The sequence below is a fragment of the Erithacus rubecula genome, assembly GCF_903797595.1.
Source record: "Erithacus rubecula genome assembly, chromosome: 17".
Taxonomy (NCBI): domain Eukaryota; kingdom Metazoa; phylum Chordata; class Aves; order Passeriformes; family Muscicapidae; genus Erithacus; species Erithacus rubecula.
In genome coordinates this window covers 8,744,491-8,761,569 of record NC_136669.1, presented here as the reverse complement: position 1 = coordinate 8,761,569, position 17,079 = coordinate 8,744,491, and the positions used below count along the sequence as shown (strand labels likewise).

Below are 17,079 nucleotides of genomic sequence, written 5' to 3'. Positions count from 1 at the left end.
GTTAAAGTTATACAGAGGGTCTTTACCTGCACCTATGATATACTGCATGATTTTTTAAGGAAATGCAAAGAGTAAGATAACCTTCTAGTCAGGGAGCAGTGTCATTAAGACCTGTGCAGTGATATCAATTGCAGTATTGCAGAAGTGGAGAAGTGTTACCTACATAGGAGTTCATAACCCAGAACTACCCAAGTATCACAAAACTCCAGCATTTATCTTGCCATAAGATTTTTCTTTTTTGATATGTAATACTGGTTTGGGGTGTTATAAAGTGTGTGGAGGCAGGCATTGCACCCATACCTTATGGGCACAAGCTGAAAGAAGCTGAAACACAGGTTATTTCATGAAAAGTCACTTGTCATATTTTGCTTCCAAAATAGAGTCAAAACCCATAAGAGAAATAATTTCACACATAGGATTCAGGATTTTGGCAAGTCAGGCTATTTTTGGCCCAAACTACATGTCTTTTAAATGATCAATAAAAGACTTCACTCCTGAGCTCAGCACTGGGCACTTTCTTCCTTGTGAAGGAAGAAAGAAGAGCTCAGATGGTTCACAATATTTGAAAGACTGCTAACACACTGTCAGAAGCACTGTTTTTAAAAACAGGAGTTACAGCATAAGAGCATGACTGTAAACATTGTCCTTTCAGTTCTTGGTTTGTTTGCACATTCTCTGCAAGGATTAAGGAAGGTGCAAAGGCACAGTTGTATTTACAGAATAATCTCCTCCATGCAACAGAGGTAAAGCTTTTTCATTTTCTATTCATTTTTGAGAGAAAATTCTCCACTTGAACTGATGGAGCCTGGCAGGCCCATTGGTGTAGTCTCAAGCAGCAAGAACGTGCTGCCCTCACATGCCTAAGGAAGCTCCTGGGCTGCTTCAGCAAGCACATCAGGTCTGTGTCCTCTCAGGCACAACACTGCCACATTCCCTCCCTCTGCCATAGCTCCCTCCTACACCATCTGATTTCCTTCTTCTCCTCAAAAATAGGAGAAAAAGAAGGGGAAAGGAAGAGCTACTCTGGATACTACTATTACTGCTTAGTCTTGGACACTGTAGCTGAAGGGAATTCACATCTCCTTTTAACATTAAGGAACAAATTTTAAAGTGAAGAGAAGCAAAACATGCAAGGTCTAAAATGAAATACACCATGCAGAATTAATTCTGTACTCCCCTATTTATGTTCATCTTCCAGATTTACAGTTCTGTGTCAACAGAAAGAAAACCTCAACAGTGCCATACCTGGCCTGTTTCCTCAAAACAAAAGGAACAAGCTCTCTAAAAAAGCACAAGTCTTGACTTTTATTCTAAAGGGACTTGCTCAATAGAGACCTTTTCCTATATGTGTTTTTCACTAATTAAATACATTTCCACAATGCTTTTATCATTGTCAAATATTTCAGGAAAATTCAGTGAAGTTAACGGAGTGTTCTTGGTTTGTTTTGGTACAGCAGTAAACAAAATTTAATGAAAGACAGCTGTATGGAAACTATGCTCAGTTAATAAAGAAAGTTTTCTTTATTAACATTGTACTACTCTTACACACACCAGTGTCTTACTTCAACAGCAGATCTACTGACTGCAAGATAAAGTAATGCAAGGAATTTAAAAGTATGGCAGAGTTTTGCTTCCAATTTAGAAGTCAATGTTCTTATTCCTACGTGTCATGTCTCTGTTCATATTTTGAAATATTTTTAGTAAATTGAAAATGGAAATGTATCATTTACACCAGTTGTACCAGCTGTTCATTTTTCTTAGAAAATTAGCCCCCCATTAGAAAAAAAAACAGTTTCCATTATGCATTGTCTTTTTGGATAAGAAGTACTATCCCTCTCCTAGGTGCATTTGTTCACAGAAATGAGGGGGATTCAAATGTTTGATGTAGCCATTGGCTGGGCAAGGGAAAAGAGACAATCTTAGCTAAGAAAACAGATGACAAATCATTCTCTGTGTGTTTCTTGCTGCCAGCCAAAATGGAGTAACACTTAGTACTTTTGCTTTGGCCTACCTCACACTCTTGATGCATTAAACTTCTGCTTATTAATAAGGTTCAGTACAAAAAAAAAAAAAAAACTAACGTAGGAGGTGTTTTTCTAATATTGTAGTGATAAGTGTTACAAAAGAAGGTGACTATGAACACAGCCTATATATTCTATCAGTTGTTGGTACTATTAACTGTTTGAACAGATAAATTATTTTTTTAACATTGCAGCCTTTTTTCAGAACATTAGTAATGTAACATGAGTTAAAATGGAATATTTTAGTCAAAAACTCATTTGAGGACTAAGAGGTTACTTCAATTCTTCACTCAATGAATATATTTATAGATTTCCAAAGGGATTTACAAATCTAATTCCTTTTCAAATTAATGTTAAACCCATCCCACAACTGGAATAAGAAAAAAATATTAAAAAAAAAAAGGCTATAGATCTTCTTTTTCAGAACATGACTAGCTATTATGTGTACTGAGTGGGTGACTGTTTTTCCATGTGATCATGACTTTCCAAGTTTCTATATAATCCTGCCTTGAACAGTTTCATGTACAAGATCACAGACGTTGTTAAGTAATCAAGGTAACAGACGACCTTTGCTGAGACCCACTTCAGAAGCCTAATCTTTATGCATACATGACTCAAGGATATCAGAATGATTTTCCAATCCCCTGTAATTCTACTTCCATAAACTGAGACAGAATATCCTTTCATAATACTTCACACCTGTACTTCAGATAGCAAATATTTCTACTCAAAGAAGCAGGACCTATTTAAGCCATAATTTGCAGGGATGGCTTAGAGCTTCTTCACTCTGTTCTGGGCTTTGTGACTATTACGAGCCCTCTTTTTTTGCCTGCACAAAGACACTATAGAGAGAGATTGAAGCAAGGGAAAGCTTTTTGCAAACAAGCTCTGTAGATTAAAATTTTAAAAACTATTTGGGACACATATATTGTTTTTATCCATTTATATTCAAAATGTCTAAACGATTATCATACCTTCCTCAACAAAAACCATCTTTGCAGAAGTATCACCGACACATGCTCTTGACTAAAATTTCTGCAATGTGCTTTTTTCCTCAGTAGTAAAGCATATCCATATCAGCCAGTTTATAAATAGCAAATAGCTCATGGACTGGTGATGCATTTTCAGGAGTATTTCTGTGACTTTCTCTGTTCATTTCAGGATAAGGAGTTAATCAAAAAGTCATGCAGAAACTTCAGTAAAAAGGAGGCTCCAGATGTTGAGATGATCGCTTGTACTGTCTTTCCAAGGATGACTCTTCATCTAAGCCTTAAAGATTGTGAGCTACACCATTAGCAGTCAGGGCAAGAGGAAGTTTTCTGCCACACTGCACATCCAGTAGAAGGGATCCTTTCATTGCATTTCATCACTGAAGTTTCGCAATATGCTGAGATCTATTTAGACTCTTTAATGGATCTGTTTGCCTTTTTTAATGCCTTTCCCCCATCTGCTTTACTTTCATGTGCCTGGGATTAGCATAAAGAATCAGACAGACTGCAAACTTGACAAATGTGTTATGCCTTGATTTTGAACTGCTGTGACAATCTGGGTTTGGAATTTGTTGTTAAAGACACTGGGCTCTGTCCCGAGTTGCCCACCTGCCTTATCCACCGCTAGGCAGCCAGGATCTGGAGTAGACAGTACACAGCATGCCTAACTCTAGGTGGGGGAGGTTCTCTTTGATTTAACTCAGCCATTACACTGTGGAGACAGAGTTAGAACACACACATACATGGATGAGGCAAGACTTTCATATTCCATTTTTTACCTCTCAACAGTAACTGAAAAAATGTTAAGAAATTCTACAATAGCTTTTCCTTTTTATGCCTTCCTCTTCCCTTCCACCCTGACTCATTTTTCACAGCTTAGAAATTTTACAAATAGCTCACACACTTGCAAGGGCTGGGGGAGTAGGGAAGGTCCTGCCAAAACCATTTTGCAGCTGGAGAGGGAGGGTGAGATGGTATTTGTTTACATCCTTCTGTTGAGAAGTAAAAACATTTTCCAATCTTTGAAACTGTTGGAAGAGGGAATGCATCAGGCTTTCTATAATTCAGTGTTGCTGGTTTCAGTTTTTTTTTTTTTGTTTTTCTATTTATGCACAGTATATCTGGGAACACTTGCTGGATCTTGTTAGGGAGAGGGTCAGGCACTGCAGATAAAAAAGGACTACTGTCTGTGCAGACTCCACAATTATCCCTAGTCTTCCTCAATATGCATGTTCTGTAATAACCCAGGCTGGGGGCACCTCAGGAGCTCTGCTCAGCAAAGTTGGTGTCTCTCAGTCGCCTTGCAGGGGAATGCAGCCTGCCTGGCAGGAGTTGTTTGGCAGGGACACGGGCTCCTCTCTCCTCTCTAGGGGCTGGGCAGGAGATGGGGGAGAGGGACCCTGCTGCCTGGCACTCAGCCTTACCTGGACATGTGCTCCCGCTGGGGTCTGTGCGCCTTCTCCAGCCCTAGTTTGGTGAAGATCCCCACCAGTACCATGACTGCTACAACCCCACAGATGATGTAGACAATAAGGTTGGTTTTATCCCGGGTAGGGTCATGCAGAGGGTCGTCTATGCGGGAAGGAGGCTTCCCAGTGTTCATCCACAACGGCGTCTCATAGTTTGTGCAGGTGCTTTGATCCAGCCTTGTCTTCTTGAACTTGCAGCAAAACCTGAAGCCACAAGTGCCACAGCAGAAGATGAACTCTCCCGAGCTGCAATTAAAGGGGGGGTCCCACTGCCCCATCACGTCAAAGTAGCCCCTGCAGAAGTCTGGTGTGGGAGGTGGCTCGGAAGGGTCTATCTGTTCCCCGAGGCTGGAGTGGTTTCCTCCCGAAAGCACCACAAAGCTCCCCAGCTGCTGGCCAGCTTTCTCCTGAGCTCGACACACCAGCGTGAGAAGGTCCGCCACCAAGTAGCCGAAGAGCAGCCGAATAAAGCCTTCCATTCTGCCTCCCAGCCCCGGCTCAGCGATGCTGCTGCCGCCGCCGCTCGAGCTGCTGGATGCTGCGCTGCGCCAGGAGCTGAACATAAAGGGGCTCCGTCAGGGGCCGGGCGCCCGCTCAGCCCGCGCTCGCCTCCAGCACCACGGACAGCCCCGAACGGGCCGGGCAGGGTCCGCAGCCCCGCTCCGGGTCCGCAGCCCGGCCCCGCTCCGCTCCGCTCCGGAGCAGCGAGCGCGCGGCACTTGTGGAACAGAGTGCGCGTGAGAGGGAGCGCGGGAGGAGGAGGAGGAGGAGGGGGAGGAGGAAGAGGAGGACCGAGGGGTGGAGGTGGCGGCGGCGTGCGGGGCACCGCGCCGGGCTGGCGAGGGGGGCGTGGAGGGGCCGCCAAGCGGGAGGGCTGAGGCGAGAGCGCTGCAGGGGCGGGAGGAGGAGAGAGGGCGAGCGAGGAGCGTCCCCGCGCAGCCTGGTGCCAGCGTGGGGCGCCGGGGGCACCCACCTTTCGCTCCCCAGCGGAGCCCGCCGCGCTCTTTGGTACAACTCCCTCAGACACCCGCGGCGCCCGCCGAGCCCCGCCCGGGGCCGGGCTGCCGGGGCAGGGCGCGGGAGGCTGGACGGACCCGCCGCGGCATGCAGCCGCCGGGGAAGGAAGGATGCGCCGTGGCGGGCGGGCGAGCGCGGTACCAGCGCGGAGAGCCCAGCCCGTTCTCTGAGGCGGCTGCGGGAAGCTGCGTGCCCGAGATGGGGCTGCCCGCCCGCCTGTCTCCTCCGGCAGCCCCGCTGAGAGGCCGGCGACTTCTCCCTTCCTTTCTGCCTCGCTCCCGCTCTCTCTTTCTCCCTTCCAGCCTTTTTGTGGAGCTCTCCCTCCTCGCATCAGCCCCGCCGCAGAGCCGACCCCCGCCTCGCCCCCCTCACCCGCTCCTCGCCATCCCTTACATAAGAGACTTCCCGCCCCGGCGGGCGCTCCCCACAGGTGCGTCTCCAAAAGCACGGGAGCGCCTCCCCGCTCTGCCTCTTCCAGCCCTCAGCCCGCGCCGAGCGGGGTCGGGGGCAACCGGGCCGGGCTGGGCTGGGCGAGCCGGGGGGCAGTTTCGCGGCAGGAGAGCTCCTCTGCCCATAAGTAGAGCGCTCCTGCTCCCGGGAACTCCTCTCGGAGCGCTCTCGGAGACGCACTCACCTGCGAGGCAAGGGCAGGTGCCGCGGGCGGAGCGGCGTCCATGGGCCGCGCCTCTGCCAAGGCCGGGCGGGAGCGGGCGCTGCCCTGGCCCGGCGTGCCCAGCACAGGTACAGGGGCTCGCAGTGCGCGCTGCCGAGCACGGCTTTGTTTGCTAAACATGAGCTGCTCCTGCACATTATTTATTTAAAAATATCCTTATAATGTCAATCAGTTGGCTCCAGAGGACACGGTGAGGCAGCGGGTTGTTTGCGCTATATAGAACTGAAATAACTTCCCCCAAACAGAGAACTGACTCTGGGAAAGACTTTTTAGTGATTCACTCTTCATCCCTGTTACTTAACTCTCTCATCTCTGTCATTTGGTTCAGCAGTAACCTGTGCAAGTAGCAATAATATTATCCTGAATACTATGCTGCCACCAAATGTAGGAAATAAGCCCGCTATGGCGTGATTTAACAGTGTGGGCTGGTGCCGCCTCCCTTCTCCTCGGGGCACTGTGTGAGCGCCTTGCCGCGGCCCCGGGGGCTGCTCTCGGCTCTGGGGAAGGCTGCTGTGCTGGGCTCTGCCATGCCAGCCTGCCCTCCCTCTCCCTCTGCATCCCTGGCGCTCTTCAGGAACTTGGGCCAAGCCCGGGTGCAGTTGTTACGCGGTAAATAAACAGAAAGGTGAGGCAGAGGACGAAGCAGACGTTTGGAATCGGAGAGGGCTGTAGTTAGCTAATTGCAATCCTTTGCCTTCTCTTAAAAATAGACTCTAAGTACAGTGATGATTCCACTGAACAGTTTGACAGTAAGCCTGGCATCTTTGTTCAGGAGGTAGGCTAGAAAGCCCCTTTATTTCTCAGCAGAGAAAAACAATCAGTCCCAGCCAAAAAAACAGCCTTTCTGGGTTTTAATATTTAATTCTTAAAACCTCCACCTCATCAACATCCCCTTTCAAGTCTCCTCTGAAATCATATCATTCCTCCCTTGTGCATACTTCTCTCTGCTATTATTTATTATTTAACACTTTGTGATGCAGTTTGTGCTGAAAATACTGCACAAAATGAATCTTTTCCATACTTCTTATTGCATCTAGAGACATTTAAGGTCCAGTCTGTCAAGCACTTAAGATTATGCAAGTTTCCCTGTTGATTTGACGGCTAAAAAGCTGCTTAAATATTTTGCATGATTAGTGCTATACATGTGCGGAAATAATAACATCCAAAACCGATTTATTTTATGGGTTATTAATCCTGACTAAATATGGTACAAGTTTCTTGTTTTGCTGAGTTCCTAGGGTTTTCCTTAAGAATTCCCCTACAAAAAAGAAGCCTGAAGGATTTAGGCTAGAACCTGACATCTGTGGAATTCAGGTCCATGAGATCAGAACTCAACACTGAGTGGCATGTGCTTGGGAAAAAAACAGGAGGGAGATCAAACCTCCCTGGAAAAAAAAAAAATGTCTATAGCACAAGGAGATTTTGGATCAGAACCATGGAACTCAGAACCCATAAATCATGCCATCCCTAATTAATTATAAGTTACTTCAATTGTTATGCTCTCTCTGCCAGTTAGTTGTATTAGTAGTGAAGTTATTTTAGCTGTACCATGTCTTAGAATTCTAACAGCAAACTGGAGTTGCTCTAGACTGGGGCACAAACCCTTTTTACTAGACCTGTGGCAGTGTGCTCTAATGGCTTCATAGCATTATATTTCTAAGAACACCTGCATAACCAAAATATAAAGCCATTAGTTGCAATTACAGAAATAAAACTAGTCAGAGAAGTATTACACATAGTACTGAGGCACGTTTTGGGTCATTGTGTGATTTTATAAAGCTTTTCGTTATAAAGTCAGTCAATAAATGTCATTTATTTCAGTTATGGTTAACAAGTGGAGAAACATGAAAGATTTCCCCGTTTCGCACCATCATCTTCCACTTTCAAGACTTCAAGAATTTCAAGACCTCTTTTTGACATTGCTTTAAGGCAAGTAATAATTACCTACTTTTCTATAGATTTATCCCATAAGGAATGTTCTTTGCCTCCAAAATAACTAAGAGGATGAATGTTTCAACCTGAACCTACAGAGTTCTCTTTACTCTAGTGACTGTACATTTAATTAAGTGCAATTCTTATTTTAGACACCAGTCGTATACAAAATTCTTGTTGTATTTTCCCCCTAATTTCTTTGACTTGTTTTCACCAAGATGATGTGAATCAGTGGCAATGCTTGTGGTTCAACTTTAATCTACAAAATAGGCACCTCTTCTGGTAAATTCAGTAGCAATGTATACTCATGTCACATGGAAGCTGCATATACTCTGTTTATTGAATTCTGTGTGGAATTGTACACAGAACTGATTGTTGCAGGGTTTTTAATGTAAATAAGAGAGTTTGAAAAGGAGTAAAATTAGGGGAGTCAGTGAGTTAACCTGAATGTTGAGGTGGTAGCAAATATGAAGAGTATAGAACAACTAGACCATATGTATGGCTGCTGCAGGTGGCCACAACAGGACCAGGCCAGCCAGGGAGTCTGTGGTGTAGTATAGAGAGAGACAGGAATGATGGAATTGCCTCGAAACAAAGAACTTTTAATGTAAAAATAATAAACATAGAAAACACATGATACAAGGGACAATTTCCACAGACCTGGAAACCCCAAAAGCACAGAGGTACAGATGGGATGGAGGGTACAGGATCCAATCAATAACGAGGATAAGGAACAGAACCAGAGATGTAGCTGGCAATTAACCATATATCAAAACCAAGAACAACACCCCATTTGTAACAAACTGGTTAGCATGTTAGTTCCCATGAGACAACCCTTCTCTCTTCTCTCACCACCATGTCAAAGGATGTCCTTTCTCCTAGCTAGGTGTCTCCCAGGGTTTGAAGCTGAAGCTCTCTGCATCTGCAGGTGAAGCCAGCTCCCTGTCCACCCCAGTTTCCACACACATGGAGCATTGCAATCATTATGTTCAAAATTCTGTATTTTATTTTTGTTGATAATAGCAGTGTCAATGCAACCTTTGAGTCTCCCTAGGACTGATTACCTGAGAGTAATAGTCCTTTTGATTACAGAGAGAATAGTCCTTTGCTGAGCACTGAGTCAATGGAGCTTTCTAGCCAACCATTAATTCCCATAAAATCCTGATAGCTCAATCATTATTATTAACAGACATTCCAGAGCTGTGAATATCTGTCAAAACAAAGCAGCTAGACAGGCCTGATCTCAGGCAATATTGATGTGAAAGATATTTTGTGATAAGAAATGTCATGTGGAAACTGGAATGAAGCAGTCAACATCTGTTTCCTTGGTAGTCATTTCATGCTGTAGTGGGGTGTCTGGATGTAGATACAAAATTTTTACTGGCTGGACAACAGAAGTGATGATTCTTCTGTGCCAGAGCAAGTGGCACCAGGCTTGCAGTCACTGTCTTTAAAAGAGCAGTTAGTTCAGAGGTGGAAGATGTCTGCTGGACAGCACTAGGGAAGCTTAGACCTGGAAGAAGTGTCTTAGCAGACATGAGTTAAAGAACTCTCTCAAGAGACTTAAAGTGTGTTTTACCAAGAAGGTTACAAGTGACATAATGTTTATAGATACTGAAAAAAGTCCTATGATTCACAAATACTGTAAACACCCTTAATCACACAACACAGAAGTTTGTTTTGAACAGCTCTACATTCATGAATTCGTGTAGATCAGAGAGCCCCATTTGCTTCTACTGAATTCTGTCACTCCTCAATCAGCAGTGTCCTTCCCCAGTGATATTAGTTTTGCTGGGTGGTTAAAATTCATTTGGTTTCATAAGCCTTTGCTCTTTTTACCAATAACTGCAATCATTAGTGTATCAGCAAAGTGTGAAATGCCAACCTGCATTGTGTTCACACTAAATATACTTCTGCTTTTATAAATAGTGAGCACATATCTTCTAACTAACCTTTCACTTTTCATTTAAAAAGATGCACATACGGGCCAGGACAGAAGCAGCTCGTTCTTATAGTTTCATGGATTCACAGCAATTTTAACAGGAACATCTCATGAACATTGAGCATTTCTTTGTTATTGTCATCAGATCTCAAAAAATACACTTTGCTCATAGCAAAGGGATCACCATCAAGAGATTTTCACCATCAATAAGCCAAGAGGCGCTGCATGAATGAATAACCATGAGAGACTTAGTTTCATGGCTTACTGAGAAGCAATATAATTTATTGCAATTTATAATGTAGAAATTGCCTTTATAACCTAACATTTTTCTCTTCAGTGTTCTTGTAAAATCTTAACTGTAGTAATGACATGGGTTGTATTTGAGGCAGGCAGTAACATCAACCACATTTGGAGTGGACTTTGAAATCCCAAGAGTTCTTGTAGCTAATTCAAAGTTAATTCAGAAATTAGATAAAAATCAGATAAATGTAGAAGGTAAATAGAGTACTTGCAAATAAACATACAAGAAGAAATACATGTATAGTGCAAATGTCTTCAGTATATTGCAGTGGGAAAAAAGTGCCAACACGTCTAAAGCAGCTTGCAGCAGTATAGCTGGAAAATGAGCTGTGCCCTCAGGTTTGCCTGTTGCACAGCTACTCCTCTGATCCTGAACAAGAAAAGCTGGCAGCCAGTTTCTCTCTTTGGTAAAACTGATGTTACTTTTGAATTGTAGCAGTATTGCAAGTACCTGTGAACAAGGTACGTTTCTGCTTGTTATAAATTAGATTGACACGGAATTTAGATCTGGAATGATTGACCAGGTGTTTGAGGATTACTGAAACTGACAAGGAAAGCTCTGCAGATCATTGCAAACTCCTGCCAACAAAATCTTTATCTTGTTAACAAAAAAAGAGAAAAAAAAAGAAAAAAAAAAAAGGTGAAAAAAAGGCTACATAGGATCAAAAAATTGGAACTGCTTTTGTATCTTTCCAACTGAAAAGCAAACTACCTTTGTTCCCATGAGATCAATTTTTCAAGGCAGAAAGGAAGCCTTTCTAAACAGGCCTAAAATAGCATTAAAAATTGTCAAGGTTAAAGTGAGTATAATAGGCTGTATACTGTGCCTGAGCATAGAGAAGCTGTGCTTAGATATAGAACAGGACACATAGGAGAGAAAATTTTCTTATCCTCTGCTGTTTGACTCTGGAATATGTTAGACCAGCTGAGGAGCTGATCTAACCAATACCTCTTCTGAAACTCCTCAGCAACTGAGATAAAGAGGTAGACAAGTTTAGTCTACAATGTGCATTCTTCAGGCCTGGAACATCCATGGATGGAAGGCAGAACAAGAAGTCAAATCGATGAGTCAGTTAAAGTCTGCCAGTTTCAGCACTAATAGCCCTCAAGGGCTATAGAAGAAAGCTGTAAACCCCAGAAGTGAAGAACTTGCTGTTCACAGAAATGTGAAGTTGCTGTATCACTTAACTAACAAAATATTTTAGCCACCATATATTTTGCATGTCTTTCAAAATGCTCTGTCAAGGAATCAAAATCAAAAATTCTTACTGAAAATTAGACCTTTTTAGTGTGCTTCCCTGATAATAGGCTTTAATGATGTCTCCCTGTATCACTGTCACAACATGCCCATCAGCAGCTTGATGTATTTTGAGTCTTACATATAGTACTAATATATAGATGCAAGAGCTTTCAGATTTATGAATAAGAAAATTTCTCTTGACAGTTCCATTTTTAGAGGATGCTAACTGTTAAAAAGATGCTCATGATTTTAAAATGCTAAGTCATAAAACAGATGAAACAAGTGGCACAAAGTAATAATGGTCAGAGCTCTGTGATACCTTTTTAATTCTATGACACAGTTATCAGTGTCAGATGATGCTGTCACCAGTTTTTAGGTGACTGTCAGATTCACTTATGTGACTGTAGGCCTGGCCTAGAGGGTCAGATGTGGTTGCCAAAGGTTAAACATCCATGGATCAACTCAGTATCTACTAAATCCAACAACTGTCTTCTCACTAATTTAAGATGGAAACTACACTGCACTGAGTGATTTTGCTCAAGAGATGCTGAATAATCACAGTTTACATGAAACCACCAGATGTCTGAGTGGTCAGTACATCTGAAAACCAGGTCACATATTTGAAAGGCCAATAATGAATTCAGAAGTTAAATTTAGGCCCATATGTTGGAAAGCTGTTGACGTGCACAAACACACACACAGGTTCCAGACCATGCTTTCAGGCAGATGGTAGCAACTGTCCCTTCTTGACTCCACTTGACAGCCAACTGTAAAGAGCAGTGCTAAAGCTGGCTCCAAAGGGATTTGCTTCTCTGTCCTTTAGCATGATAGCCAGTGAGAAGAAATAACCTATAAACCAGGTATACTGACAGATGGGTCAAAAAAACAGGAAGATTTCAAGGTGGAAGAGTAAATGCCATTCCTTATGTTTTCTTTCTAGACAGCATTCTGGTAAGGCTAACAGTATTCATCATTGATATTTCTGAGCACAGAACAACCCTGTTACACCTACATAAATGCAACATCTATCTAGAACATCTGTCTAGGTATTCTGTTATACTATCTTGAATGAAAAGCATCAATCTAATTTCCTTGCTCTTTGAATAAAGCCAGTATTAAACTGAAAATTTAATGCTTAGAGTAAATAATATGTAGCAGAACATTTTTAATAATTTTTGGTGGTTTTATAACATAGATTTGCCTAGAGGTTTTTTTTTTATTATTGTAAAAGTGTAGCAATCCCACAGCTGGATAAACAACAGGACAAAAAAAGGATTTTAACTGCAATGTGAAATGCACATAAGGGAGTCTTAAGAAGTGCTGCAAAAAGATGCTGACAGCAGATTCTTGTGGTATCTTTTTGTTGTAGTGTTTACTTAAATCAGCAGATTATATCTAACCTGCTAAATATAATCTAATGTTAATAAATATTTAGGATATCTGTTCCTTAATATGTATATTTTGGAGATTATTTCAGAGTACAGTAAGGTTAAACAGTTTTATCACAAAACACTGGTATCTGAGAGTTTCAGAATGGATTGTTTAATCTGTAATCAATACAGGCAAGTAACTCAAGTGTAAAATGTAAAGAAGCTGTAAAAGAAATATTTCAGTCTAATATGGAAATAATATATATATGTATAAACTTACATACAGTTATATATACATACATATATATATATATATATATATATATATATACAAGCAGAGGCACATCTATAGGGCCAATTGTAACAGAATACTTGGTAAGAGGACAACTCTCAATTTTCTTGGATGAGTGCAGGAATTAGTCTGTCATTCATTCCTACACACCTGACAGAAAGCTGGCCTTTTGAAAGGCAATTTTGTAATCTCTATACACTTTGAGCCCATAAATAGGATTTTCCAGTTTAACAAATTCTCCCTGTGAATTTAGATTGATCTACATTATAAAAAAAAAACAATTAAAAAAACCCCCAAATTTATAAGGAAATTGCTTGTAATTTCTAGGCAAACTAGAACAGTTGATATGGTCCTTGATAATATGATTAACAAAGAGATAATTTAGATGGCTGAACAATAGGATCACTTTGCTACATAAACAATGAAAATATTTCAACACATAAAATGACCATAAGTGAAAACGAGCAGATATCTCATAATATCCAATTATCTCACTTGTTTCTGTCATAATGTTTAGCTCAAAAAAAAAAACCAAAAAAACAACCAAAAACACTAAAACCACTAAAACACTTACCCAACAAGATCAGAAAAAGATCTGCCATATAAAGCCTCAGCCTGGATCCAGTTTTCAATCTTTTTGTCTCATTGCACAGGATGTTTTTAATATTAGGTTTGTTGACTATCAATAATTAATTATTGATAGCTGTATGCAGAGTCTTGACTCATTATTATTAATAGGAATATTACCATTAAATTCAGTGGAGTGAAGATTTCATTCTAAGGAGCAAGAGTTTATAGTTTATTCTCATTGACATGTTCTTTACAGGACATAATATTCTACTTGTTTCAATGGATGTTCTTCATAATGAATGCAAACCCAAAATCTAACATTAAAGGCTATAGGAAAAAAAACATACAGGAGAAGTTAAAGACAAAAATACAAAGGCCACATTCTGATGCTTATTATGTGAGAAAATGTAGAAATATTTAAGGAAATAATATTTCCACCTACAATACAGCTTTAAGCTGCAGTGCATCTGCTGTATGTTCCTGAAAATGTATTCAGGCATCTCTCAGGTGTCTCTGTGCATCAATCCATGGCAGCCCAAGGGAGGCACATTCTGCTGGCACAGGGATAAGGAGAGTGCTCTGGCACACACGCTCAGGGAAACTGCCTGCACTGCTGGGGAAACCAAGAAAAATCAGCAGTGTGTTCAACAACTCTTATTTCCCTGCCTCTGTCCATCCTGAGCATCTTCTCTGTGCCCTGTGTAAGAGGATGAGGACTCCTCCTCACTCCCTTCCTGACCTTTCACTAACTGCAGCTGGAATTTTCTGGGACAAGAATAATCTCTATATCATGTAGAGATAAAATTGTCTTGGCAACTGGCATACAGCTGTGGAGTTGATTCCCTGAGGAATCTCAGCTTCTTAAGAATAAAATGTAAAATCCCTTATTTTCACCTTCCTGTTCAATAATAATAACTATAGCAACAACAACAAAGCCATTCCTCCTAGGACTCAAGGAGAAACTACAGATCCTTTACTGTGGTTACACTTAGAACTTGTAAAGGTGTTTTGATACCATGGTGATGAACACAGCATAAATGCCAAGATAGAAGATGGATCCAGCTGGCACCTCTCCCTCCTCCCCCACACATCATGGTATTCACCACAACAACTTTAGGATTTTGTCCTAAAAATCTGTTGAGTCCTGTTGGTATTTATGAATTTACTTGCAAAAATCACAAAATGCTCTCTTCACTTTGATTTAGTCTAGACTGTATGAGAGGTACATGATTTTTATTCAGAACTGACACCCATATCATTCTCTTGAAAAAAAAACCTCCCTAAAACCCTAGCTGATAAATAAATGTGAATTCTCCTTCTTGGGTAAAACCATTATATACCTGTCTGCTCAGTCAGTTTAGGAACATTTTACCCAGGATGGTATTATTATATTTGATCAGGTGAGATTTATTGTTCAGAAGCTGAAACAGAAAGTCCTCTAAGTTAACTTCTACCTTGTACTTTTTCTGTTTACAACAGATTTATTTAAGGATGAGGAGGTTTGATTTTTTTATATAGAAGATGAGATAAATACTTGCTAGACCAAGTTATGTAAGAACCCAGAAATATTACAATTCTCTTTTCTTACAGGAAAAGTGTGAAAAATAATAGCAGTCTCATTGATTCACTAAATCTTTCTCAAGATATTTACTAACTCTAAGTTTTAAATAGTAAACACCACTATTTTAAATTTACAGTTTATTCCAGTTGCACTGTACAAGGATGCCATTGTGCTTGACACTACAAGTGTCCTTGCTAGCAGCTTCATTATAAGTCAAAGGCTAAGTGGGTATGAACAACATGCAAATCTTTCAGCTGCCAAGTATTCTTAGGACTAAGTGCAAGAACTGTTGTTGCAAGGAAAGCAGGCATTTATAAACCAAGGCTTATAAATCTGTTATAGAGTGTATTAAAATTAAACATTAAACTTTTTTCACTGAGAACTTCACTTTGAAAGTACTTTAGCTACTGAAATATTTTATCTGTTTGCATACCTGGATGCTTCCAAACCAGCTACATTTCAAAAGATGAAGCACTAGGTACTGGGAGAATATCAGTAGATTAAATTCAAATGGATCTAATGAGACCAGGGCTCCTTTCAGCCAGGGTGAATTTCACTCTTAATATGCTTGACTTGTAGAAATTTGATTAACCAAAGTTTATCCAGTGCTGAAGTGCAAAAAACAGAGCTTTGAGATTACTACCATAGCCCTTTGGTGGCTTTTTTTATTCAAAGAGTCCAATTAAGCAAACCTGGCAGAAACCTTAATAGTAAGTATTCTCTGCTAGTAGCTAGTAAAGAATTGATTCCTCTTTTTTAGCAGAAATGAGGAGCTAAAGGAGAAAAAGAGTGTGTAACACCAGAACTACACAGATTTCTTCTGGCTCTGGAGGCCAAGAGAAAAGACCAGAAATTCTAGTACAAGCTTGCATATAATATAATTATTTCTGGCTGACAGCAAGGAAACAGATGCTTCTTCAGGTCAGAGCTGCCCAACCTGTTCTTAGGCAAGCTTTCCATCCTTTTTCACACTAGCTGGACTTCAATTGTTGTGGCACATCAAGGACATGAACAGCCTACGTGCAGATCTCTCAGTCCTTTAAAATGCATAGTGGGAAGGTCCCTACAACAGTTTAACAATACTGGCTTACAAAATAGCACCTGCACAGGAAAGAAATTCAGTGTTAAACAGTTTGTTCGGCCCAAAAAAATTTGTTGGAGAAACCTTAGGGCAAGCAGAAGTTACAGTTTACTATAGTTAGCCTGAAAATAAATATGTAAATCAACCTGGTTTTCAGTTAAGTATGACCTTCTTTGGAGACAAATTAGTCTTGAAGGTTTTTAGAGAAGCAAATGGAATATTTGCTTTCCCACATGCCTGTTCCTTCCAGCAAGGAATTCAATGATCTCCATCTAGGTAAGCTTGAAAGTACAATAATGAATGTTCTTTTGCTAGAAGTTCAGCACTGGCAAATTATCACCAGCTCAGAATTCTTTTAATACTTCTTGCAGAAATGATCATAGATAAGACTAGATTAGATTAGAATTCCTTGAGAACTGATGAGTTTAAAAGGAGCTGTCATAAATGTTGTAGTGAAGTGTAGCTTGTTGATACAGTATTACATCACATTTTGTAGGTCAAATAGGCATGGTAAGATCTTCATCCATTGAATCCAATTCATCACACTTTTTATATATTGTATACATATTCTTGCATATATACATTATATATACATAGGTAACACAGGTAACACTTTTTCCTC

The 17,079-nt window shown here is 41.0% G+C and overlaps 1 protein-coding gene across 2 annotated transcripts in view; it reads right to left on the bottom strand.

Annotated features, from left to right (window-relative positions):
• Positions 1 to 5,780, bottom strand: part of SHISA9 (shisa family member 9) — a 171,229-nt gene extending 165,449 nt beyond the window's left edge. The window contains exons 1-2 of one of the 2 annotated variants that reach the window (XM_079320709.1): positions 5,453 to 5,780; positions 4,435 to 5,034 (exon numbers count right to left, since the gene is read on the bottom strand). In XM_079320709.1, coding sequence (XP_079176835.1) covers positions 4,435 to 4,958 — 524 coding nt within the window. In that variant the 5' untranslated portion in view covers positions 4,959 to 5,034; positions 5,453 to 5,780. Of the gene's footprint in view, positions 1 to 4,434; positions 5,229 to 5,452 lie in introns of those variants that run through there. The other variant, XM_079320708.1, reaches the window with a different exon arrangement.
• Positions 5,781 to 17,079: the final 11,299 nt, after the last annotated feature.